This window comes from Cervus elaphus, chromosome 29 (genome assembly GCF_910594005.1).
Source record: "Cervus elaphus chromosome 29, mCerEla1.1, whole genome shotgun sequence".
Taxonomy (NCBI): domain Eukaryota; kingdom Metazoa; phylum Chordata; class Mammalia; order Artiodactyla; family Cervidae; genus Cervus; species Cervus elaphus.
This window is the reverse complement of record NC_057843.1, coordinates 8,265,291-8,292,122: the sequence shown is the minus strand read 5'-3', so window position 1 is coordinate 8,292,122 and position 26,832 is coordinate 8,265,291. Positions and strand designations below refer to the sequence as shown.

Genomic DNA, 26,832 nt, shown 5'->3' with positions numbered 1-26,832 from the left:
AATTCGAAAGTGTTCTGTAATCTGGAAATGACTCTAAAATATGGTAGGGTGTGCCAAAAACTCTAGTCCTCAGGGCCGGAAGCCGGAGGAAGCGTTTGCGGTCTGTGAGGGAGAGCATGGCTTCGACTTGCAACACCGGGTAGTATTTTTACAAGTTTGACAATTAAGAAGCGGAGCTGCCTTCTCCCCGCACGTCTGCCGGCCTCGAGGCTGGTGATTACTTTCCGGGGTGCAGAGCACTGCACCCGCAGGAAGGGGGCGGGGGTCTCTACGCTCCCCTCCCACCAAGGATTCCCAGTGCCAAGGCCCAGGGCTCAGGAGGGAAAGAAGGTCTACTAGCTTAATTCGTTCTGCATTTTTCCGTCCATGGGGATCGGCCCTGCTCCGCACCCTGGTCCTCGGTGCTCCACTCGCGGAGGGTTGCGCTGCGCTCAGTGCGGGCTCCGCAAGTGAGGACCGACTGTCGGAGAGGGAGAAGGGATTGCCCGCAGCGCCAGGCCCGGCGGGGGGAATTGGAGGGCGGCGAGGGGACTGGAGCCGGCAAACGCTTCAGCGCGGGTCCCTTTGCCCGTCTGCCCAGAGTCCGTCTGCACAGATTCGCAGAGTATCGTCCACACCTCGGAGGAACTCGCTACACAGGACGAGGGTGACTTTTCCGGTCCCCGCCCTGGTTCTCTTTGCGGGTTTCTTGATTAGAAGACTTTGGGGGCCCGTTGTTCTTTCAGGCGTCGATGGTTTTTAGGGCTGGCGGCCGCCGAGGCTGATTTCCGCGGGGTCCCCAACGACTGCATCAGCCAGAACCGAGATTGTGGCACCGTCTCGTGCTTAGCTTAAGGCAAGCCCGCTCCGGTCCCACCAGGAAATCGGAGAACCCCACACGGAGAGACCCTCGCTGGTGCCACTGTGAATCCTATCGTCCACTGCTTATTAATTTCTTTTTCAGGGAACTAGAGTTCCGATCCCTTTGTCCTGCCTACAAACCTGTCTCTAAGGTATGGACCGGCTCAAGTCCCAGAGGTCTTAATGGAGCAAGAAAACGCATCTTATTCTTGCGTCCTCGAGAGATTTTTTTTTTTTAAGCGTAAAGCACATCTTAGTAATTCTTATTTCTCTAAAAATCTCACCACTTGACTCTTCAGTAGACCCAGACTCCTAGTAAAAGAGGTCAAAGAATTTCACAGTATTATATTTTCCTTGCAGACTATGGGAAAGAAAAGCGGAAAGAGGACGTGAACGGGGTTGGGCCATATCCCAGGCCAGTTCAGAGCCTTCTCCTTAAAAATAGCCAGGAGTCCGAACCTCCAAGCACAACCGCCCCCCACCCCGGCCCCCCTTCCTAGCGGCCTCCTGAACGTGGGAGAAGCCTGGGAATTTAGCGGCAGCCGATAAACCTCCTCCAGCCCGCGGGCCAGCGAGGCCTTGAAATGCTCTCTGCTCCTGGCAACGGCGAGCCGGCCCCGGCGGCTCCCGCCTCGCCCAAGGGAGGGAGGGGGCGAGCGAAGGAAGGAGGGAGGGAGCGAGGGAAAAAGAAACACCCTAAAAGAGCGGGCGGCTCGCCAACCACCCTCTGGACTGTCCTTGAGCTGGGCCCTTTGGGAAGAAACTTGGGGCGCTGGGCCCAAAGCGAGGGGGGGGGCACACAGAATACATCGACACAAAATACCCGGTCCCAGTAGCCTTCGTAGAAGCAAGGAATCTTTCATGGACTCCCGGGCTTCAGCACACAGGACGGCCCGGGGGTCGGGGGTTGGGGGGTGGGGTGTGGTAAAGGAGCTCTGTCGCAGGCCTTGCCTGGAGCGGCCCCCTAGTGAATCCCGGCTGCCTCGAAAGGAAGCTCTTAGAAAAAGCAGGCTCTTCCATCCGGGTCTCACAACAGCCACATACAGCAGGGACTAAGTGACCTCTCCGTTGCACGGGAGACTGGGGGTGCGGGGAGTGGGGCGAGGGTCGCCGCTGGTTACCCGGCTAATGCGACCCGCAGCACGCGCTCTGGCGCTGCGGCCGACCCGGCACTGTGGAGGTAGCCTGGGTGGGAGCGGCCATGTCCTTGGCTTTGGGGAGGACTCCCAGATGGCCGCTCCACCAGATGCTAAGCTCCAAGGTCCAGTCTCCAGGTTCATCCCTTTTCGCCCTCTGGGGGTCGCGCGCGCGGGAGGCAGCTCTGAGACTTGGGGCATCGCTGGAGCCACAAATTTCCAGGGAGAAGAGAGATGCCGACGTAGCTTCCTGCTCGTCTGGGCTCAGCCTTTCAAGTCCTGAGGAAGCCCTCCTAGGCCCCTGACGCAGGCCTTTTCCTTGGTGGCTTTCTCGCTCACTCCAGTGGGAAGGAGGACCCGTTTCAAAGAGCGCAGGGGCCGTGTACCCTTCCCGGCTGCATCTGAAAGTGCGCTGGTCGGAGTGTCCCGGCGAAATCGCCTTTCCCCAGGTCCAGCCTCGGGGATCCCCAGGACACCTCCCCGCCTTGAGTTCCCAGGCCTGGGATATGCAGCGCCGAACTCTGCAAGGCGCTGGCGAGGAGTTGGGGGAAGCTGGAGAAAGGACCGACCCCCTAGCACGCCACCCTCAGCTTCCAGGGCGCGAAGGGACCCGGCGGGCAGCAGCCCAGGGAGCCGCGTCGGTCCGTCCAGCCAGCGCGCAGCCCTTCCGCCCCTCTGCTGGGCACCTCAGTTTTCTCTCTTTCGCCTGAGCCCCTCTAGATCTCCGCACCTTTCGCTCAGGGAAGAGACTTCCCCGCGCAGCCGCGCTCAGTCCTTCCTCCGGGATTTTCCTGAGAATCCCCACGAGTTGGCCACGAGCCCTTTGGGGGTTTCCTTCCAGCCAGCCCCGAATCCTAGCCTGGTTCTCGGCGCCCGGATCGCCCTTGCGCAGGCCGGGAATCCAAGACCGATTATCGACTGCGGAAGCGGGTCTCGCCTTGTACCCTTACTTCGGAGGCGCACAGGTTTCTTGCAGGGAGGTATCCTGGCCCCCTCCCGACCCCTCCAATCTGGCTTGAGAAACCTGCGCTAGGGATAGAAACGCGACCTTTGGCGGGTGGGGGGGTGTTTAACCGAAAGCTTGAGAGCCACCGGCCGGCTGTTATCTGGAGCTGAAGGCTGCGGTAATCGATGGGTTATTTTTACGCGGTAATAGGGCCCTGTGATTGCTCTATTAACCTTTAGACCTGTCTGAGGGACTCTCCGGCTCACAGCCCCGCTGCGCTGGGGCCTCTAGGCACTGACGCCGACTCAAACTCAGGCCTGCCACCCTTCTCGTCCCGGCTCGGGGCGGGGTGCTAAGCCCCTGGAAGCGTCCTCTCGTCGGAGAAGCCCCGCTGGATTGCCGAGCTCCCCGAGCCCCTCCTAAGTCTCTTAGATTAGTGCGGCGGCGCCGCAGACTGCAGAGAAAACGGAAAGATCTGAAGGCAGGAGGCCGCAGGGGCTGGGAGCTTCGCCATGAAAGCGTGGACTTTTTGCATAAATACAAAACTGTAGGCAAGAGCCTCACGGACTCCCTGGGCTACTGCGAAGGTGAAAGGGAGGGCGGGTTAGGTCTCCGCGCTCTGATTGAGGAAGACCATCCAAGTTTGGTGTCTCTTCCACCTACCCGGGATCTTGGACTACGAGGATCCCTACTACCCACTATCACCCGGAGCCTTGCAGCCAGCTGGGGCACTCCCCGGTGACCTAGTGCCCCACACCCGAGCCGGGGTCGCTCCCAAGAGGTCACCTTCCCCATATCAGCCCCGCCCCTCGCCCACCGCGTCCCTAGCCTCGGCTGGAACCCGACCACCAGGAGGCGTGGGGAGGAAGGACGAGGTGGAAGGTGGGGGAGGTCTCATTAATAAAGCTGACCCAGGGCAAACCCGCAAAACCGAATCGACCTCAGGCAGGGCGGTGGGGTGAAGTCCCGCGCCCCGGCGGAAGCACTCTGGCGTTTCCCGAGGAGCTCCCAGCTCCTGGACTTTGCCTGCTGGGGGAGTTTTTTGAACAGCCCCGCAGCCCGGCGCCGGGTGGCTGTGCAGCCGCCTCGGCGCACCCCCCGCCCCCTTCCCTTGCACGTGACTCCCGCGGGCCAGTCAACGCCGGCGAGCGGGAGCGCAGGGGCCAGGGGCTCCGCGCCGCGAGCCGGGGGACTCCGCGGCGGCAGGCAGGGAGGCTGCGGGAGCTCTGCTGCCGCCCGAGCTGCCGCGGCGCCCGGGGGAGCGCGCGCTGGCCTCCAGGAAGCTCGAGCCCGGGCAGGTACGGCTTTTCCCATCCCTCTCCCGGCTCTTTCTCCCTAGTCGCGGAACCCCGATCTCCTCCGCGCGGGCTTGCCTGGGAGTAGAGAGAGGTAACTAGCGGGTGGAAAGGAGACGTCGATCATCCCCGGTCCCTAACCTTGCCCAGAGCCGGCTCTCCTTTGGTTTAGCAGTTTCTTTAAAACTAAGCGAGATTTAGGGGGAAAGTGGAGAGGGATCATCTAAGGGCTTCTGGATTCTTTCTGTGTGAACTTGGACGTTTTTAATCCCCGCCCCTCGTGCGGATTTCCCAGCCCTCGTCTGCACCTCGCAGGACTGGGCCTTGGTGGCGATGATGGCCGTGAGAAATCACCCTGACCAACTGACCCGGGACCGGCCGCCCGGCGGCTCGAACACGGAGAGACTCAGACGGAGGACTGTCGCCCATGGGCGACCGAGTGGCGGTGGGAGGCGGCGCAGCTGGGCCTCGGGGCCCCCGGGAGGCGCTCAGAAGTCGGGAATGGCTGCTGAGCGCCCGCTCTTTTTACGCCTCCTAGTCTTCCTATCCGGGGTCCAGGGAACTAAACGCCCCTCACGAAGCTAGCAACCCCAGCCACCCACAGCCCTTCTGGATGCGATTAGCTGGGGTGGGGTGGGGTGGGGGGTGGGGAAGGGCGGGAACCCGGCGGAGAGCAGTGATGTCCCTCAACTGGCCAGGGCTAGCCACCCCGTCCACGAAATTCTGTCGCTTTACTTAGGGCTGGGGGGTCACCTAGGGGGGCAGAGGATGCCCAGGTGGTGAGCTGCCCCCAGGCTGAGAGAACGAGGGGCCTTGGGGTTGGTCGCAGAGGGTGGGGAGGGACCCAGGGCTGGTGGGAGTCCGGGCCAGCGCTGCCGGGAAGGTTGGGGAAGCGCCTCGGGGAAGTATTTCCTGTGTTTCTCATAAAAGGAACTGCAGCCTAGAGCAGGTTAGAGGCTTTAAAAGAGAGAAAGTTTTTATTGGAGTGACGGGGTGATTCCCACCCACCCACCCCCACTTCTGGATCTCCACGTCCCCCTCAGGTTCATTATTGCCGGCTAGTGTGTGCGATCGGGTGTGACAGTTTTCTAGGCAGCAGGCCGCGGGGTGAAGGCGCCAGCAGAACCGAAGGAGCAACAGTGACTGTAGATGGACGGGAACGTTAGGGCACTCTCCATCCTCCCCGCTGGCAGGAATTTATCAGAAAAGGGCTGTGCGCTAACTCAGTAAGGAAAAAAAGCATTCCTGTCCGGCCTGTGAATCGGGGGTGAACTGGGATGAGTGATCAGGAGGAGAGGGACAACTGGGCACAAGCCTCAATCTCCAGAGGCCAGACCTTTTCTGCCATTCTCAGGAGTTCTGTCTGTATCCTCTCCGGGTGGCCTGCATCGGAGTCTCAATTACAGAAACAAGCAACTTTCTTTTAAAGGGAGTAGTTAATTTCTTGTCTTAACAGAAAGGTCTAGGGTGGTATTTTCTCCACCTTCTATTGTTCAGTAATCCAACTCTTAGGTAATGTATCAGCCATTTTAAAAAGGCAGAGAATGCAGTAAAGACAAATGTTGGATTTATGGCATTTTCAGCGTTTACATTTTAAAGCTTGTTAAGTTAGCATCTGTATGTATATTGGAAGTTGGATTACAAAATTATAAATCTTCCTTTCCTGCAGCTATGTGAGAAAAGAAATGTATAATGTTTGTTTTAGAACTGAGGGGGTATTCCAGAAAATTCAATGAAATAGATCAACTATTGGATTTTAAAATTAAATACTGAATATTTTATTAAGGTAAACCTGTGTAATTTACTTATTGAAGCCTAGGTATTCCTTTAGGTACTAATTTTTTAAATTCATTTTTGAAGGGGAAAGTTGATTATCTCAGGTCAAATTTTTTAATATCCATCCTCTAACTAAACTTCTTACTGTAAGGAAATGTTCACCAAACCAATAATTTATCAGAGTTTTGAAAGCAAATAATAAACCATTTAAGAGTTAACATATGACTATATAATATAGTGCTATCCCATTATTACTAGTGATGTAAAAGTGATGAAAAGCATTATATTAGAAATTCCATTTCCAAAACTTTTTACTAGAATAAAGATGACCATTTATTATAGTACATACTACATCGGAAGCACTTTCTTTATCTGTAATAGTAATAATAGCCGAGTATATAGAATTTGTAATCCTCACAGTGACCCTACAAGGTAATTACCTTTACTATTTGAATTTTTGCAAATGAAGAAACTGAAGCACCGGGGTTAAGTAATGTGTCTACAGTCATTCATTTAGTAAGTGGCAGAGCCTGGATTTAGTACATAATTCAGTTAATAACTCTATAAGTTTGCTATTGCAATAAAAAAAAAAACACATTGTTAAGAGTAGCTGCGTTTTCTTAAGGAGAAAAGTGGGCATGGACCGGACAAACTTAAACTCTGGAGTCCTTCAGATCTTGTCCCCCACCCCCTTTTAATTGTACTTTGATCTTAGAGGAGTTTTAAAACTTTTGGATGCTTCAGTTCTGCCTTTTGTAAAATGAGGAGAGAAACTTCTACTTAGTGGAATTGTGAAGAAAATGACCTGGAACCAAGCAGGTGCTTCAGAACGTAGCACGCTTAGTTTTTATCAGAAAAATTGCCTGGTGAAATCAAACACAGGATGCAAGGAAATAATCAAGTCCTACAAACTGTTTCTGTCCCCCAAGCAGTCTCATTGGCGTTCTGATTCCATACGTGAGTGGACCTGTGATTCCATATGAAAAACCCACTCAATGAATTGGAGATCCAGTGAGTTCTGTAGTTCTGTAAAGTGATTGTACATTTCTCTTACTTTTCTCATCTTAATATCCAGTCTGCAAAATCTCCAAAATAAAACTATTTGTAAGAAACGTGTATCTTGTCTAATTTGATGTCCACATTGTATAGTTGTATAGATAAGAGTTCACAAACCTTTTCACTGAGATTTACCAGACGCTGTGTTCATTTATAAATATTTAGAATCTGCCTCTAGTTTAAAAGCAAAAAAAAAAAAAAAAAACCAAACAAACAAAAAAGATTGCAAACAAAAGTTTCTTAGGTTGCTGGGTTTTTTTATTTTATAAAGTTTGTGTCTTCCCTGCGCAATCTAAAGTTCTTTCACAGTCAGGATCAGTTGGGGGTAGGTGGGGGGAGAAAGGAGTTGGGGAGAGATTTCTTAGATTTCTAGGCTCTTCGTGGAAGCCGGAAACCCTTGGTCTTTTAAAATACTGTGACAAGAATATGCTAGAAATAAGGTAAAATTAAAGTCCTTCCTGACAAGCAATGCAAAAAAGAAAAACCCTGATCGCGATCACAACCAGTAATTTACACGTCCAATAACCGGAGAGCCCTACACCTCTAAGGCGCCCCTCCCTGAGGCTTCCTTGCAGCAGTCAGGCCCCACGGGCCTCTGCAGTCAGCTTTCCGAGGCGCTGGGCCCCTGAGAGTGGCGATTCTGTTTGTCGGGCGAGAGAAGCATCCAGGCTTCGGGGAAATGGGCCCTGAAAGCACTGGATGAACTTGTTTCCCTCTGTCGTTCCCTGTTTAGACGCGGCTGCATCTCGGAGGAAGGGAGCCGGCCCGGCCCTCAGCCTTGGAGCCAGCCTACCGCACCCTGTGCCCAGCCGGGGTGTTCTGACGAGCGGCCGTCACCCTGCCGGAGCTCCGCGCCCGGGCGCCATCCCGCGCCTTCGGATCCTCTAGGACCTTTCAGAGTGGGCTCGCCCCCCACCCCTCAACTCCACCACCTCGGGGAACAGCCACAAATTCAATTTGGGATTTTCCTGAGTAAACCAGAACCTCAGAGTCTTTTTGCTCAACGCTGGATTTAATATGCATATATTTTTGAAGGATTTGTTTTGTTTTTTTTTTGACCTTTGATTTTTGATCTTCGGGTTTTTTTGACAGCCCCTCCCCTGTACGTTATTCGTTTTTTTGTTTGTTTGTTTTTTATTTGTGTGTTACTGTTTTCTCTCTCCGCATTGCTCCTCGGCCCGAGGACTCGGACGCTGCGAGCGCGCGGGGGGCGATGTACCAGAGCCTGGCCATGGCCGCCAACCACGGCCCCCCTCCCGGGCCCTACGAGGCGGGCGGCCCGGGCGCCTTCATGCACGGGGCGGGCGCCGCGTCCTCGCCGGTCTACGTGCCCACGCCGCGGGTGCCCTCCTCGGTGCTCGGCCTGTCCTACCTCCAGGGCGGAGGCGGGGGCGCGGCCTCCGGGGCCGCCTCGGGCGGCAGCTCGGGAGCCGCGCCGTCGGGCGCGGGGCCCGGGACGCAGCAGGGCAGCCCAGGCTGGAGCCAGGCGGGAGCCGAGGGCGCCGCCTACACCCCGCCGCCCGTGTCGCCGCGCTTCTCCTTCCCGGGCACCACCGGGTCCCTGGCTGCCGCCGCCGCCGCCGCCGCGGCCCGGGAAGCCGCGGCCTACAGCAGTGGCGGCGGGGCTGCCGGCGCGGGCCTGGCGGGCCGCGAGCAGTACGGGCGAGCCGGCTTCGCGGGCTCCTACTCCAGCCCCTACCCCGCCTACATGGCCGACGTGGGCGCGTCCTGGGCCGCGGCCGCCGCCGCCTCCGCCGGACCCTTCGACAGCCCGGTCCTGCACAGCCTGCCCGGCCGAGCCAACCCCGCCGCGCGACACCCCAATCTCGGTGAGTGCTGCATGCCGCGCGAGTACCGGGGCCGGAACAGAGGCAGCCCCGAGCCCTGTTTGGGGCATTTAATTTTTCACAGATATGTGGGGGTTGGGGCAGAAGATCGAAGGGATGCGTGAGTTTCCAAGGAAAGCACACCGGGAGGCCGAACCGGGCGGCCAGGGCGATGGTGGCGGCGAAGGTCACAGCTCCAAGGAGCCCAGATTCTGTTCAGTGAGATCGGGCCTGCCCTCTACATCCTCCTCTGAGCCGGAGAGACGACTGCAGGGTGGCGGGGGCTGAGGGAGCCCTCCGCGCGGCCCCAGGCGTGGGATGTGTCTGGGCCGCCGTGCACCCAGGCAGCGCCCATTTTTGGGTGACTGAGGAGGCCCCTGGTGTACAGCGCCGAGACCCCCGGCTTTCTGCTCCCACCTCCTCTCAGCCCTCCGCAGGAAACTCATTCCATGGCTTGGGCCCAACGTCTTCTGGCCCCCATTTGGCGGCTCAGTTGGAGGATCCCTCTGGGCGGCAGATTTTCCTGTTGGGTGTTTCACACCGGGAACAAATGAGGGACCCTAGCAATGGAGAGGGCGTCCCTGGTGGCCTGCAATGAGGAAGACCTGGGTTCGATCCCTGGGTTGGGAAGATGCCCTGGAGTAGGGCATGGCAAGCCACTCCAGTATTCTTGCCTGGAGAATCCCCATGGACAGAGGAGCCTGGCGGGCTACAGTCCATGGGGTCGCAAAGAGTCAGACAGGACTGAGCGCCTAAGCACAGCAATGGAGATGGATTGAATTGGGTCAGTGCCCGGGGTGTGTCTCTGGGACATATCAGGGCCAGAGTGTATTGTGACCTTGGGCTGCTCGGCCAGACCGAGGTGCCCAGGGCTGCGTTAGAAGCGCTCCCCAGGTGGGTATCCTGGCACACAGGAAGCTGGGCATAGGAAGTCCTGGCACACAGGTGCTTCTTTATGATGCCCACCTGTGGAGGCTGTGCCGAAGATCCACGTTTCAGCCTCCTGCTGTCCCCGGCACTGGGGTTAGAAGTTATAATTGTAACGGGCACAATGTTATAGTTCCTTTGAATGTCAGACCTGAGAAGGACAGCATGCGTGTACCCCTTGGCCTGATTTACAGATGAATGAAATGAAGTCCCAGGAAGGGCTTCCGTGCTGAGAGGAAAAGGAAGTGGCACCACTAATTCAGAATCCTAAAGTCCTTTGGTGCTGTGGAATTTCAGGAAGGGACAGAATCGGGTTTGGATGGAAGTGGCTTTAGAGGGGGAGGGGGAGCCCAGACTTGAGAAATAAAGTTAACATTTATTGACTGCCTACTAAGTGCTAAATCCTTCCGCATTTGTTCTCACTTTGAAGAGAAAAGCTTTGTCCCTCCCAGGTTTCCAGTCTTGGGCTGGCTCCATGAAGGATCCAGGCTTTGAAGGTTTTTACATTATTCTCTGACCCTGGGTGGCCTAGGAAGGTCCTTAGGGGTGTCGGACCAAATACACATCTTAGGTAAACTGATTAACCGTGGATGTGGCGCCCAGTTTCCCCCTCCCCCTCATGGGGGAGCCAGACGCACCCCTCCCATCCCCAGGGAGGAGGACCCCCCGCCTCCCCCAGGATGCTGGCCCCTGGGAAGACCTTGAGAGATAGCCGGTCAGCATCTCCATACAATGGCAGTTGGAGGTGGGCTTACTGGGGGTGGGCCCCTGAGGACTCCCATTCTTGGAACTCTCCTGAGTTCTCTCTAGAACTCACTCTAGAACTTCCATTTTAAAATAGGAATGGTTCACGTAGTTTTACTTCTTTTAATTTGGGAGTGGGTTGGAGAGATTGCTTCCTAAACTCCTGTGATCCTGGACTGAGAATTTGGTGTTAGAGGAAGAAAGAGAAGTCTGAAATCCAAAGATGGGGGATCCTTTGTGGTCATGAGAGTTACAGCTGCAGCAATGTTTAAAAAAAAAAAAAAAAAAGTACCGTTTGAGAAGTGCACTCAGTGAGTATTAAGATTAGAAAATGTGACCCCCGCCAGGCAGGAGGGTATTGGAGTCAGTAAAGTGTCCCACGTTCCAGTGCCAGCAAGCTGACCTTTAGGGACGGCATCCTTGCTGAGAAGCCTGGTGTTGCTGAGAAGTGTGCTCTGTGCTGTGTCCTGCTAGTTCAGCAAGTCCCACCTGAAGACAGCCGTTGGGTCTGGCCAAGCAGTTGGAGTTTCTCTTCTGGGCACAGCCAAGTGTTTTAAGTGGTCAAGTTACAAAAGGTTCCATGTTATCTGTGTGAGGGGAGGAGGCATGTTGAATTTGTTGGCATTCACATCTCCAGTGTGTTCTCCAGTGGCACTTATATCAAAGCCAGTTAAAAGCAGCATATGTACATGTATTTTTATATGTTCCTTCCATCACATGAGCCTTCTTGTAAATGCCTCATAGCTTTATCAAGGACCATCACTGGCATGTTAACTGATGCTGAGTGGTAGAAGGATGAAGATTGATTCTATATTTTTTGAGAGCTTGCTTGTGTGGAATGAGCACCAGGTCCTAGGACCCAATGAAGGGCTTCCCTGATAGCCTGGCAGTAAAGAACATGTCTGTCAGTGAAGGAGACACAGGTTCAGTCCCTGGGTGGAAAAGATCCCCTGGAGAAGGGAATAGCAACCCACTGCAGTATTCTTGCCTGGGGAATCCAACGGACAGAGGAGCTTGGTGGGCTACAGTCTGTGGGGTCACAGAGTCAGACAACAAAATGATAACCGCAACACCTAGGACCCAATACAGTGTTGGGTGTGACAAAGGCAAACCTAGATTCAAGTCCAGGTGCCTCTGTGACCTTGGGCAAGGTACTTACCTCTCTAAGTCTCCTCTCTTTTTCTGTAAAATGAGATGATGGTAGCTACTTTTAATGTTGTCTTAAAGTAGAAAAATACTGTAATGTTTGTGAAGTACTTGGCTTTGGCATCTCAGAAATGATGGCTATTTTATTAAACAGTCACTCGCTATCATGCAGAGTGACCAGTTCTGATTTTCTCAAGACTGGGTTTTTTTTGTTTGTTTGTTTGTTTTGGGATTGGGAATGTTTCATGCTAAACCTAGGAGAGGCCCCAACAAATGGGGATGGTTGATCACTCTAAAGACACATGAAGGCCAGTGAGTGACTCAGCAGGGAGCTATGGCCATGAACTGATAGCAGAGGAGAGATGACAGAGGTGTGCCTCCCTTCTGTCTAGGAACCTGGAAGTCTTCACCAGAGTGGTACTGTCTGCACTTGGCATTGAAGGGTAAATAGAACTTTACCAGAAGTGCCTGCAATTTGAAAAAAGATTAAGAAAACATATGCCCTCATTTACAAGTCACATAGCCTGGTACCATGAAATAATACAACCCAGTTTGGTTTTTGTTTAAGTAATATATTTATCACTATAGGTAAAACCACACAGACTAACTCACCCTTCACTCAGAAGCTGTTTTTAATTTCAGTGAGAAGAAAGAAGCAAATACTTCTATTTTCTATGAAGTATTAAGCGTTAATATTAACAATAGTTCACATCTTGCCAGAATTCTTTTTTTGGTTATTGGAATAAGGGAAAACCCAAAGTAATAAAAGCAAACAAGGGCCTTTGTAGAGCTCTGGACCTAAGGGGGAAGGAATTACTCTGCCTTGACTGCAATGTATATAGACTTTAATTCATTCCAGGTTCAATATGTGCGTGACACACCATTGAATTCATGAATTAGGCTGCACTAATGGAATTATGTGACCTTACTGAGGCCAGGTACAGAGTGTCACTCATGTTTAAGTGCCTGGTAGAGGCTGGGCACTTAGCAAATATTTCAGTGGAGATCCAAGAGGGAGTTGCCACAATCCTCTGCCCAGGTCAAACCACACACTTGGGGTGCTAGAGGCAACTGGAGGGCCATGGGGAGGAGTAAGTGAGGTGGGAGAAGGTTCTGGAAGCCTTGGGAAACCACTGGAACAGTTTCGGGTGGAGAAGTCACAGGATGGGTAAGAGAAGGTGAGAGAGAGAGAGAGAGAGTGACTGTGTACAGGTAGCTAAAATGCAACAGCCTATGCCTTTACGAATTTCTCTGGTGGCCCAGTGGTTCAGACTCTGAGCTCCCACTGCAGAGGGCATAGGTTTGATCCCTGGTCAGGGAATAAGATCCCACATGCCACACAACATGGCCAAGAGGTTTAAAACGAAAAATCTGTGGCCTTTTAACGTGTTGCTCTATGTGAGCAGATACTAGGCTTGAGAAGAACACTGTCACACCTGGGATTGTAGCTGTTGAAATGGAATGTGGGCACTGAAAGTTCTTAAGGATACACTGTGTGACCATCTGCCAGGGGGCTGTGTTCAAGGGCTCAGGTCCACGTAGGTGTGCGTGTGAGTTAGCTGTGCAGGGTGATAGAGCTGTCTCCTTGTAGAGACCCAGTCACAGCTGTTAGGTAGGCACATCCGTTTGTCAGAACTCGTGGACAGGTACTGATAGAATGGGAGCATTGAGAAGTCTCTGGTGGTCTAGCGGTTAGGACGCCACACTTTCACTGCCAGAGTGTGGCTTCAGTCCCTGGTTGGGGAACTGAGATCTTGCAAGCTGTGAGACCTTGAATACAAAATTAAATAAAATGGGAGTATATAAAATAAACAAAATTGCCAAAAATAAATAAAATGGGAGCATTTTATTGTGTGTACATTACACCACAATAAAGTTGATTTTTGTGCCAATTAATGCTTGTAAATACTTAAGGCTGAAAAGGAAACAGGAAATTATATGTGAATATATCTTAAAGAAAATAACATTGTGATAGATGTTACTGGAAAGCTATGGAAATATATTTTATGATGGAATAATAATTCTTTTGTGTAATAGAAAAACAAGTGATTATATTTTTAAAGGATCTCAATAATTTAGAATCATTTTAAGGGTTGATTAAGAAAACATAACACAACAAAATGCATGTATAACAGTGTTAGTGGGAGGTTTCTTTGAAAGCTTTGTCTTATTCACTGTATTCTAAGAGTTTATTTATGGTGTATTGGTGAGTTCTACAAACCTATACCATAAACAAACTCTCAGAATCTTTTGGTAACTGCTTATCAACAAAGCCCGTTGCTTTCTGAGCCAGTTCATTTATGTAGGTAACTTTGTGAGATAGACTCGTGAGTAGCTTGTTTGGCTAGAGAATGATTCGTCAGTCTTTGAGAAACCAAAGTTGTTTAACTTTCCGGTTACCACCCCGAGCAGGTCAGTCAGAGCTGGGGCTGGACTCTGGTGCTGGCTTGAGAACCAATTAAATGGGGAAGGTGTGTGGGGGGAGCCAGGGGTGTGTCACTGCGTCTGGTAAGATTTGTCACCTGCCCAATTGTGTCCCATTGAAAGGTCAAGCCACATTTGCTAGGTACTTTCTGAGCACTCAGGTAGAATGATGCACGGGAGACGGTTTTAGATAACACTTTCTTTGGTATCCCTCCCTACTTTTTTTTTTACCCTAAATGAGCTAAGAAAACAAACATACTCTGAGGTCGGGAAACAGGAACTCTGATACCTGTGGATGGAAGTGAAAATTGGTACAACCTTTATGGAGAGCCCTTTGTGATGTCTGACAAATTACAAAACTGATACCCTTGACCTGGAAATTTAACTTCTAGGAATTGATTCTGCAAATATAAGGGCATATGTTAGTTGCAGCAGCGTTTGTCATTGGTAATAGTTATTCCAAGCAAAATTGGAAATAATCTAAATGCGCATTATTAGGGGACTGTTTGCCTATATATGGTGCATACAAATAATAGGATATCTTGTCAGCGTAAAAAATTAGGAAGTTAAAAAAAATTAACACTGTTTAGAAAAAAAAAAAAAGAACTGATATTCTTTGAATATGCAAAAAGCTCTCCAGAAAAAGTTAGAAAGTTCATTATGCAACGAACTTAGAATAATCTTGGAATCCTCTCTGAGATATTTATAAGTGCAGGATGTGTGTGTATTTGTATTTTTTAAAAAAAAAAGGACAAGAAAAGATTATGTACATTTGAAAATATTTAATTTCTCTGTGAAACTATTCACAAGGAATTTGTAACAATGCTTGCCCATTGGGATGGAGGGGTTGAGGGGAAAGGGACTTTCACCATATATGCTTTGGAACATTTTGAGTTTTTAACCATCTTAACCATTTTTCATTGTCATTTTTGTGCTTCTTTATTAACCCATTAAATAGCAAGAAATATAGTTACATCCAGGGAGGTTAAAGTGAACGTTTATTTGTTTTGGTTTTTACCATTTTGTTGTTGTTCAGTGGCTAAGTCACGTCAATTTTCAACACCACGGGCTGACTGCAGCACGCCAGGCTCCTCTGTCCTCCCCTGTCTCCCAAAGTCTGCTCAAATTCATGCGCATTGAGTCAGTGGTGCTACCTAACCATCTCATCCTCTGTCGTCCCCTTCTCCTCATGCCCTCAGTCTTTCCCAGCATCAGGGTCTTTTCCAATGAGTCAGCTCCTCACATCAGGTGGCCAAAGTATTGGAGCTTCAGCTTCAGCAACAGTCCTTCCAGTGAATATTCAGAGTTGATTTTCTTTACCATCTGAACCATTTTTAAGTGTACAGTTCATCAGTGTTGTTGTGTGTGAATGCTCAGTCATGTCCAACTCTTTGTGACCCCAGGGACTTCAACCCACCAGGCTCCTCTGTCCATGGAAGTTCCCAGGCAAGAATACTGGAGTGAATTGCCATTTCTTCCTCCAGGGAATCTTTGGAACCCCGGGGTTGAACCGCCATCTCCTACAGTGACGGGCAGATTCTTTACCACTGAGCCACCTGGAAAGCCTAAGTTGTTTTTAGATTGTTGTAAAACAGATTTTCAGATTTTTTTTTGTCTTGCAAAACTGAAACTCTATATCCATTAAACAGCAACTCCAAATTTCACCTTCCTACCAGCCCTTGGTAACTGCCTTTCTGTCTCCATGAGTTTGACTACTTTAGATCCCTCATGTAAGTGGAAATCAAACAGTATTCATCTTGGTGTGACTGGCTAATTTCACTTATGGTCTTCCCTGGTGGCTCAGTGGTAAAGAATCTGCCTGTAATGCAGGAGATGCGGGTTCGATCCCTGGAGAAGGGAATGGCTACCCACTCCAGTATTCTTGCCTGGAAAATCCCATGGCAGGTTACAGAATCCATGGGATCACAGAGTTGAACCCTGAGTAACTAACAACAGCAACAACGGAATGTCCTCCAGTTTCACCCATGTTGTAGCCTGTGAAATAATTTCCTTTCTTTTTAATGCTGAGCAACATTCCAGTGTTTGTACTGAGTTTTGTTTTTTCATCTGTCAGGGACACAAGTTGTCTCCTCCTCTTGACTTGTACTGCTGTGGACACAGGTATACACATGGAACCTTTTTAATTTGGAGTCATATGACTATATTACCAGTTTAAGAAAACACTAAGCCAGGTAAAATTTTAAAGACACATAAGTATTCATGAATTAACTTCCTGAAAGTCTCCCTTCTTTCAAAAAATAGAGTTCTATATTTAGAGCTTATGGATGCACAGGAAAAGCACTTTAAAGCATAAACTGTTGTTTATTGAATGTTGCTGTTTTTTGCTTATTCAACATGTGATTGCTTTACTGAGGGGTCCAAAAACCCTCATCCGACCCTCAGTAATGTCTTCTGGAAGCAGATCGCAGTCCGCAATTGTCAGATGCCACTCCCCGCCCCCCCCCACCCCAACTGACATGACTTCCTAAGATGCCCTCACTGGTACATACACTGGCCACCATTCTTGGTGTGGGTACTTCTCACTCAGATTATATTGGGGCTAGAACCAGAAAAACTAATAACCCAGGGCAGTGATGGGATTGTGTTAGAAAACCAAATTACCTTCCTCCAGGGCAAGGTACGTCTTTTAACCACTTCTTTTCAGCCTGTCCTTTTAAGACCTTTAAGGTGTACTGAACTTAGAGCTGAAGCAGGTTGCAAATATTGTTGCTTCTGTTTGCTTAAGAAAGAGAAAGGACCCCTAATTTTTCCATTGCTTTGCTCTAGAAGTGGGCAATTCTTCCAGGTCCCGGGATACTGCTGTTTTAAGATCTTGAAGGGGCCTTTTTGACATCCGAAAGTGTTTGTCTGCTGGTGACTTCTTTGACTGCAATCCTGCTTAAGTTGCAGGTGATAAGTCTCTCTCATGGCTTGGAAAGTATCACTCTGTTATGTTGCCCTGCCATGGCCCATGAAGTGGTCTCAGGTAGTACTCTCCAGGCAGGATTATTTAAATGTTTTATTGGCTAATAAAACTATTCTTCTGTTTAGAGCTGTTCTTCTGTTTCTTTCTAAAGACAGTAAGGGAAGATAATATGAATGGGGTTATAATAAGAGTAACCTCTGAAGTATTTTGATTTATACAAAAGAAGTTTACAAGTTTGGGTACATTAATGTTTGGAAACCAGCTAACAAAATTTTAGGGATAGGAACCTATATCTTATACTACACACACACACACACAATGCCTGTATCATACATATGGGGCTTCCCTTGTAGCTCAGCTGGTAAAGAATCTGCCTGTAATGCACGAGACCCTGGTTCGATCCCTGGGTTGGAAAGATCCTCTGGAAGCAGACATGGCAACCCACTCCAGTATTCTTGTCTGGAGGATCCCCATGGACAGAGGAGCCTGGCGGGCTACAGTCCGGGGGGTTGCAAAGAGCTGGACATGACCGAGTGACCAAGCACAGCACAGCCCGTAGTGCATATGTGCAAGTAAGCTGGATCATCCCCTGAGGAAGTTGTCAGGTGAGAGCGACCTGTAAGTTCTTGAGAATTAGATACTGTGACCTCCGTTTTGCAGAAGAGGAAACTGGTGCTCAGAAAGATTAACCTGTCCCAGTTCTCTCTGGTAGCAAACAATAGGTCCGGCTTAGAACCCAGGTAAGTCTCAATTCCCAGGAACATGCTTTCTCCCCGTTTGCCACCCTTTCACTTGCCAAGTTTAAGGGCACTCATCCTTTCAGATCCAGAAGGTCTGTAGTGGTCAAAGGTCTCAGGTCAACTTCAGGAGTGTGTATTACTTTGTTCTCCACCTGCTCTTTCTCCCCACTGTGGTTTCTTTTCTGTGTTTTCCTGTTTCGTACCAACGTCTCTCCATCTCACTTGGATGCTGCAGAACTCATTATGCCAGGAGTCCCCGCTTCAGAGAAGCTTCCTTCAGCATCCTGATTTGGGTGTGTAGAGAGTTAAAAGAGAGAGTGCCCAGAATTGAGGCCCTCCAAACTAGAAAATTCTTCTTATTCGTGGGGACCGTTGGCTGCAGAGGAAGGGCAAAACCATATGCCTCGCACAAAAATCGTTTTCCTCAAAGAAAACTAGAGTTGTCTTCTCTGTATTGTCTTTTCTTTGAAGGTCAGAGCTGAGAAAGAAAGAGGGGAATCACAGTAATTATATTGTATAGTGAACATGTCAATAGAAGCCTGGATCAAGATAGTGGATAAAACCCTAGGCTGGAAAAGCCCATGGACTTGGTCTGAGCTGATCACAGAAGCCATCAGTAGAAGCTTTCTTGTTTCTGGCAGGGGGCCGAGGGTTTTATCTATTACTGCTCTGTAATCAGAACTGAGCCAGGATATTCAAGCCTCTTATCTGAATGAAGGGAATTGGGTTTTCTGGCCTTCAGTACTTTGCAAGAGCCCTCGAATTGCCTTCATGTCTTTAAATAATCTTTTTTTTTTTTTTTTCCTGCCAAAGGAGGCATATAATCCAGACAGGTAATCCATTCCATTTGGTTCACCCTTTGCAAGTGGAATGAACAAAGAACATAAGGCTGTCACTCTGTGTTGAATCGTCATAGATTGACTTTATTTTTGGAGGATGAGAAATCAGGGAGTTCCCACCAGAATCGGGTGGGAAGTTTTGAGGATTATTAAGCTACAGGCTTTGAGAGTTCTCAGTCACAGATCCAGTTTTGCTTCTTAAAATTGAATTCGGTCCTTAACGTATTTTTTTGATCTTCCTTTTTTCTTCCTAGTTTAAATCTCTATTTCTACTTTTAGAAATCCAGTCAGACTTTATCAGCACCATTCAGTATTGATCGATAGCAACTGGTGAGCAGGTTAATTATAATCGCAGAATAAACGCTGAAGTCTCAAAGTTCACCACTTTTGCAATGTTTCCAAACCCCTCGGGGACCATGCCAAGAGACTCTCATTGACACATTCACAGCAGGTGTGGGAGTTTGAACCCAGGCAGACAATCCCATCTGATTCAAGACAACCCAATTTGGCTTCTTATCTGCAGCTTTTCCTATCTTATGATGTCTGTCATTTCAGATTTAAAAAACAGTGCAGTCAATTGAGCTGGGAAATGGCAAGTTACATTTTCTTCTGATAAAAGTTTTCAAGTTGCTGTTTTATCAGATTGGGTTGAAGTTGTATGTGTTTCTGTCAAGGTCTGCAATGACCTTTTCAGATATTTTATCAGGTATTAGGTGGGGAGACCTTTTTTTTTCCCTTCTTTCTTCGACCCAGCAGAGAATGACCTGACTTCCAAGATCATAAATCAAGCCAGGTAAAGAGAGGCAATAATACAGGTTACCCATCAAAATTGAGTAGGCGGGGAAAACAAACAACAAATAAAACCTTTCGCTAGCATATAGAGAGAACTTAACTTGACCCTAAATAAAGAATGTGGTTCTCTCCGAGTGTACATTTAATAGGGAAATACTGCTTATTTGAGAAAAGAAAATATTTTCTAGGTCAAAGATGGCTTCAGAAAAACTGGGTTTTTTTTTAATAGTATCAATAAAGCTTAATTATTTTTATTTTATTAAACAGTGTGTATTTACTATGGAGAAATGAAAAACTCTTATAAACCAATGCACAGAGTTTGTAATCTTACCGTCCAGAGATAACCACTGTTAGGCATTAATCCTTGACTTCTTAGTTACCATATACAGGCATGTGTATATCTGTATATTTAAACAGTCATAAAAAGTTACTGTTTAGTTATTTAAACATTGAAGAAAGTTTTTATAAGATTAGTGACCCAGACTGGCTCCTAAAGACTGATCCCTTAAATCAGGGGTTCCCAACCTCTGGGATCTAATACCTGATGATCTAAGGTGGAACTGATATAATAATAATAGAAATGATTATTTCTGTAAGAATAGAAATAAAGTGCACAATAAATGTAATAATGCAATGGAATCATCCCCAAACCATCCCCCTGCACCGTCTGTGGAAAAACTGTCTTCCATGAAAACAGACCCTGGTGCCAAAAAGTTTGGGGACCACTGCCTTAAATAGAGGAGAACTGGGAAAATGACTGAAAGAATGGGCAATAATAAATAGTCAATCAAATGGGAGCATAGTTTTCCAATCTTACAGTATGTTATGCATAGCCATTTTAAAGCTAGGGCATTTTTCTAAGTTTTAAGTGGTTGCCCTCTGCAGTGAGGTGACCAGCTACAGGATGTGTTGATTTTTGAGGCTCTGACATGCAGGAAATGTGAGGGTGCTGCTTTCAACCCACTTTTCAGAAGGGGAGGGCGTCGAGGTGAAAGCACATCCGTCTGGCGCCAGGAGTCCCTGCAATCCTGTCTTATGCTCTCCTCCTCCTGCTGTGTGACTTTGGCCAACTTACTAAAGCCTCTCTTAGTTTGAGCATCTGCATTGTCAAGGTTAAGAAATCAGGCCAGGCACAGAAATAGTGAGAAAAGGGTATTTAAAAATCAGGATCTGGGGAATTCCCTGGCAGTCCAGTGTTTTGGACCCCACGCTCCTAGTATATGGGGGCCCAGATTTGATCCCTGGCCAGTGAACTAGATTCTGCATGCTGCAACTAACAGCCCACGTGCCACAGCTAAGACCCAGCACAGCCAAATTAAAAAGACAAAGAAACCCTGGTCAGGGAACTAAGATCCTGCAAGCCGCGTGGTGGAAGTAAATAAATAAAATTAAAAAATCCAGGATCCTATGGCATCGCCCGTGACAACAGTTCACTGGCCTTATCTTTCCTCACAGCAGTGGTACATGTCATCTTCTGAGCTTGCTGGGCTTCCACTCGATTCCATTCAGTCTGGGTAGCGTAGGTCTCCATGACTGCATGTGTGTGTGCTAAGTAGCCTGTCACGTCCCATTCTTTGTGACCCCATGGACCATAACCCGCCAGGCTCCTCTGTCCATGGGATTCTCCAGGCAAGAATACTGGAGCGGGTTGCCACACCCACGTCCAGGGTATCTTCCTGACCCAGGGATCGAACATTCCGTTACATTCTCTTATGTTCTGCTTTGGCAGTCAGGTTCTTTACCACTAGCGCCACCTGAGAATCCCATTTTAAGCAATGGTATCTGAAATTTCAGGTTTGATGGGTTAATTTTATTTTTTCTTACACAAAATAAAATACTTTAGGAGAAGGTAAAAGCGTCTGTGGGAAAGCATGGGTTGAATGACTCCAGTGTTGGGGTCTCAGTGTGTTGTCCCTTTGGTTTTTTCTCTGTTGTTAACCAAACCCATTCAGTACCTGAGGTTCTTGGAGACCTGCAGAGGGTAGAGCTCTGCTACCGACACCAGTACCAGACACATCATTTGTCTCATCAGCCAACCAGCCAACAGATTTTTTTTCCCCTGCTTCCTGGGAGCTGAGCGCTTGTTAGGCTTTGGAGATTGAAAATGAACAAGGTTGTCTTTTCATCCCAACAGCTTACTGTCTTGCAGGGGAGATTAAAAAAGAAAAAAAAAAGTGAGGGTCTCAGTGTGTGGAGCGCACACTGAGATTTACTCAGATTTACTCAGCGGGGTAAAGCTGGGTTCCTCTAGAGCCCAGGATGCTTAAACTGGTGGAGACCCGCTTCCTGCAGGCGTGGACTCCTACAGGGGGTCTGAAAGGAAGATTAGGAGTTTGCTGCCTGTGGGGGAAGGACATGGTAAGCTGAGACCCTTGAGTTGGCTTTTCTGCAGTGTTGGGGGTGAAGCGTGGGGAGCATGCGGCCAGCAGAGGCATCTGGAGAGTTCAGACTTGGCCTCGGGAAGGCAAGACTCAGACAGTGGAGGGGCAGGATTCAGGTAGCATTTTGGACCTATCACTTTGGTTATAGTGTAGAAAGGTTAAAATGAGTGGCTCTTGTTTGTTTTGTTTTGCCTCACTCTTGCAGGGTGATGATAACCTTCCCTCTGCATTTCTGTGTGTATGCATGCTCAGTCGTGTCTGAGTCTTTGGGACCTCATGGACTGTAGCCCGCCAGTCTCATCTCTACATGGGATTTCCTAGGCAAGAATCCTGGAGCAGGTTGCCATCCCCTCCTCCAGGAGATCTTCCCAACCCAGGGATCCAACCCAAGTTTCCTGTGTCTCCTGCATTGACAGGCAGATTCTGGACCACTGAGCCACCCACCTGTTCCCAATTAGAGAAAGATCTCATATGGAAAGGAAGAGACACAGTACAGGATGTCGAGGAGCTGTTGTGTGTTTATGCGTGCTTTAGAGTAGGGCACAGTGTGACTATGTGGCTTGTGTCCATGCCGAGGTAGAAGAAGGGGGAAAAATCCAGGTTGATTCTAGTTCCCAAACCCAGATTCCCTGCCCTGGGAAGGATGGGGATGTGGCTAATCTGACCTCAGAGGTGGAGTCCCACCCTCTTTTGTAACCCCACTCCCTTCTTAGTGATTCTGTCTCTAAATGTAGGGACCAGGAGTGTCCTGAATAGGAATATAGATAATGACAGGGGAAATGACTGTTAATGCAGGTGTGCAAAACCAGAGGCCATAGCATCTACTTCCCAGGAGGGCTAGAGGTGAAGATGAAGATTTTAAGGTCACTTCTTGCCTTTTAAACACATTTTAAAAAATATGTTAATTTCCAAACACATGCAAAATTGAGAGTAACTACTCATCCCCCTAGCTTCAACAAATGTCGACTCAAGACCAGCTGTATTTCATCTGTATCTCCCCCATCCCTCATACTATGTTATTTTGAAGGAAATCCTAGACAACTTATCATTTTATCTCGAAATACTTTGTAAATATCTCTAAAAGATATGAGGACACTGAAAAAAATGTAGCCTGAGGATCAGCATCACTCTGATACAAATTAACCATCACACCTTAATATTAAATATCTAATTGGTGTTCAGATTTCCCATTTGTCTAATTTTCTTTACCAGTTTGTTGAAATCTGGATCTAAATAAGAACCATTCATTTCCTCTGTTGATATGCCTCTTAAGTTTCTTTTAACCTGTAGTTCCCTCTTTCACTCTTCTTTTTCTTGGAATGTATTTGCTAGGCTTCCCTGGTAGCTCAGTGATAAAGAATCTGCCTGCCAGCACAGGAGATGTGAGATCAATTCCTGGTCTGGAAAGATCCCTGGAGAAGGAAATGGCAACCACTCCAGTATTCTTACCCGGGCAATCCCATAGACCGAGGAGTGTGGTGAAAGAAGTCCATGGGGTCACAAGGAGTCGGACACAACTTAGCAAATGAACAGCAGCAATATTTGCTAAAGAAACTAGGCTTTTCCATTAGGTTTCCCCACAACCTGGATTTTGTTGATTGTATTCCCTTCATTTAATGTGTTTCTCTGTCCCATGTTTTTGGTTTTTTTAAAAACGAATTATTTATTTGTTTTTGGTTGTGCTGGATCTTCCTTGCAGTGAGCAGGCTTTCCCTAGTTGCAGAGAGTGGGGGCTACTCTTTTGCAGTGCACAGACTCTAGAGTGCACAGGCTTCCATAGTTGTAGCACGCAGGCTTAGTAGTTGTGGCGCTTGGGCTTAGATGTTCTGAGGCATGTGGGATCTTCCTGGACCAGGGATTGAACCCATGTTCCCTGCATTGGCAGGCGGATTCTCATCCACTGCACCATGAGAGAGGACCCCCGTCCCGGTTTTTTTGTGTAACTCTGTGATTGGAAAAATTGGCTAGATTACATTCAACAGCTGATGGTCATTGCCTAGATCTGTTATTTCACTGGGGGCTGCAAATGGTAACAATCTAATACTCTCATTCCTTCTTCATTTATTAGCTGAAATACATCTATAACAGCTAAAGGACTGTTTAATTGATCAAATATTTGGTTACTCTGAGATACAGTTTATATAAGAAAGGTAGGGTAAATGCCTGCTTCTTTCACTTTACTTTTCAATGTTCAAAATAATGAATTCATTCACTAGCATCCTTTCCAAGATTACTAGTGAAATAAAAGCTTTTTAGTATAATTAAGAACTCATGGATTTAAACACACTTGATGTGTTTTAGTCTATGTCCTTATTATCCTAATTGATGCTTACACTGTCCCGTCTTTGCCAGAGGGAACTTGTTCAAATTGTCTCCTGAGTTCTTTTGACAAAATCTTGGCTTGATCCTTTCCTGATTTGCATACTATAACATGTTCCAAGTTCTTCTTATGCACTTCCTCCTCCCAGACCTGGGTTTGGCCATGTCTCCAAGAAACACTGACTCCTTTTAATGAGAAATGGTGCTTGGACACCACTCTTAGAGTTGGCTCTGCTAGTTGAACTCTTTGCTATTGGATGAGTCATTCAATATAGAGAGATAGGAAATACTTCCCCTGTCCACCTGAAGATAAGATAAAATACATCATGTGGTGAAGCTAATACTTCCAATTCAAATTTAGGACTGAAAGGCTTTCACTTCCCTTTATGCCCCTTTTGTATTAACTGTTGTAAAATATACACAGCATAAGATTGGCCTTTTTAACAATTTTTGGCTATCATTTCAGTGGCACTAAGTGAGTCTACATGTTCACACGTCCATCACCACTTCCATCTCCAGAACTTTTTCATCTCCCCCAAATGAAACTCTATATACATTTCCTCCTCCTCCCAGCCCCTGGCAACCACCATTCTCCTTTCTGTCCCTAGGAATTTGACCATTCTAGTTACCTCATGTAAGTGGAATCATACAGTGTTTGTCCTTTTGTGTCTGGATTATTTCACGTAGCATATGTCCACAGGGTCCATTCACGTTGTAAGCCTGTGTCAGAATTTCCTTCCTTTTTTGGCAGCACCACATGGCATACTGGGTCTTAGTTCCTTGACCAGGGACTGAACCCATGCCTCCACATTGGAAGTATAGAGTCTTAACCACTGGACAACCAATGAAGTCCCTTTCCTTCTTTTTAAATACTGAATAATATTCCATTGCATGGATAGACCACATTTTATTTATCCATTCACCTGTTGATGGACACTTGGGTTATTCTGCCTTTTGACTGTTGTGAATCATGCTGTTTGCCCACAGATGCACCAATATCTGTGCAAGTTCCTGCTTTCACTCCTTTTGGGAATATACCCAGAAGTGAAATTGCTGGATCACGTGGTAGTTGTGTGTGGTTTTTGAGGTACTACTATACTGATTTCCATGGCAACTGCACCATTTTACATCTCTCATGCATCTTTACATTTTTAAATCCTTTCATCCACATCAAGAATCTCACTCTCAAAAACCCCAACAGAATTCCTCGTTTGCTTTATGCCATCCATAGAGTCTGAGAAAAGCAGTATCAGTGCTAACGCTGATGCTTGGTTACTGAAACCTGCTCTATCTGTTTTAGTCATTCTTTGCCTTTTGATTTTGGGTTTACCTCCAGTGTTTCCAGCTCTGGGCTCTGGGCTCCTGTGCAAGTATGTGAGCTGGTTGCTTACAGCGATGTCCCCTGCCTCTTGCTCCTTGATACAGTTCTCCACCCTGGAGCACCACCTTGGGCATCTTGGATATCCCCCCCACACACATCTTGGACCTTTTCCAGGTGCTCCTGAAGCCTGGTTCTCCTTTGGGGGTTGCCCAGGTTGATACCATGGGACCACACGTGGAGGGCCTTGAAAATCAGGCAGAGGAGTTTGGGGCTTTATGAGCAGGGAAAACATGATTGAAACAGTAAATTGAGAATATGTCTACACAGAGGTACGGCTTCCCAGGTAGGCTCAGTGGTAAAGAATCCATCTTCAATGCAGGAGACACAGTAGATGCGGGTTTGTTTCCTGGGTCGGGAAGATCCCTTGGAGGAGGGCGTGGCAACCCATTCCAGTATTCTTACCTGGAGAATCCCAAGGACAGAGGAGCATGTCGGGCTGCAGTCCATGGCGTCGCAAAAGAGTTGGACACGACTGGGCGACTAGGCATGCATGGCCTCATTTTTCCTTCTACCCTAGTCATTTCATACTGGTGTTTTAATGCAAACAGCATTTCTTCTCACTCACCTGACCGTGGAAGACCCAGAAGCAAATAAGGAAGCATTAAAGAAATCAGGTTCACGCCGCCTCTCAGTAGCCCAGAGGGAGCAGAGCTGCATCTTGTCATGAATGCAGGAGAGCTGGGGTGGGCTCTGTGCTGGGAGTCTCGCTGTGGGCTCGTCTCTGCAGGCAGCCTTTGACTCGCCCACAGACAGAATTCCTGAGAATTGTACACAACCAGCGTGCTCAGCCTGTAGACAACCTGTTTCTCCTTGGTGCTGTCCTTTCATTTGGATTATAGTTCTACTAGACTGAAAGTGTTTGCAGGGTAAGAATCCCACCTCACTTACTTTGCCGTCCATGATACGATTACAGGGAAGATACTACGTGAGCGTTCATCATCTGAAAAGGTAAAATCAGGAATTCATTGGAGTCTGTGGCCCCTTCGGCTCACATTTTCAGACCTGCAGTCTGGCCCCACTGAGACTCTGACTGCGGGGAGGGGATCATTCTTGTAAAACGAGCCTGAGAGGCAGAGGTCCAGGGAGGAGCGTGATCAGTGTTACAGGGAGAAGGACCTGGGGGGACTGTGTGTGGGGGGGGAGGACACTGAGGAGCTGCAAGAACCACGTTCAGGGGCTTCCCTGTTGGTCCAGTGACTAAGACTCTGCACTTCCGAGGCAGGGAGCCAGGATTCGATCCCTGGTCAGGGAGTTAGAGCCCACATGCTGCAACGAAGACCCCATGCAGCCAAATAAAAATTAAAAAAAAAAAAAAAAAGGATCAGGCTCAGGCAGCCC

General features: G+C 48.3%; 1 protein-coding gene across 3 annotated transcripts in view; it reads left to right on the top strand.

Annotated features, from left to right (window-relative positions):
- GATA4 (GATA binding protein 4) overlaps positions 1 to 26,832 on the top strand; it is a 78,405-nt gene that overhangs the window by 22,495 nt on the left and 29,078 nt on the right. The window contains exons 1-2 of one of the 3 annotated variants that reach the window (XM_043891405.1): positions 3,784 to 4,220; positions 7,783 to 8,878. In XM_043891405.1, coding sequence (XP_043747340.1) covers positions 8,263 to 8,878 — 616 coding nt within the window. In that variant the 5' untranslated portion in view covers positions 3,784 to 4,220; positions 7,783 to 8,262. Of the gene's footprint in view, positions 1 to 3,783; positions 4,221 to 7,782; positions 8,879 to 26,832 lie in introns of those variants that run through there. The other 2 variants (XM_043891407.1, XM_043891406.1) reach the window with 2 other exon arrangements.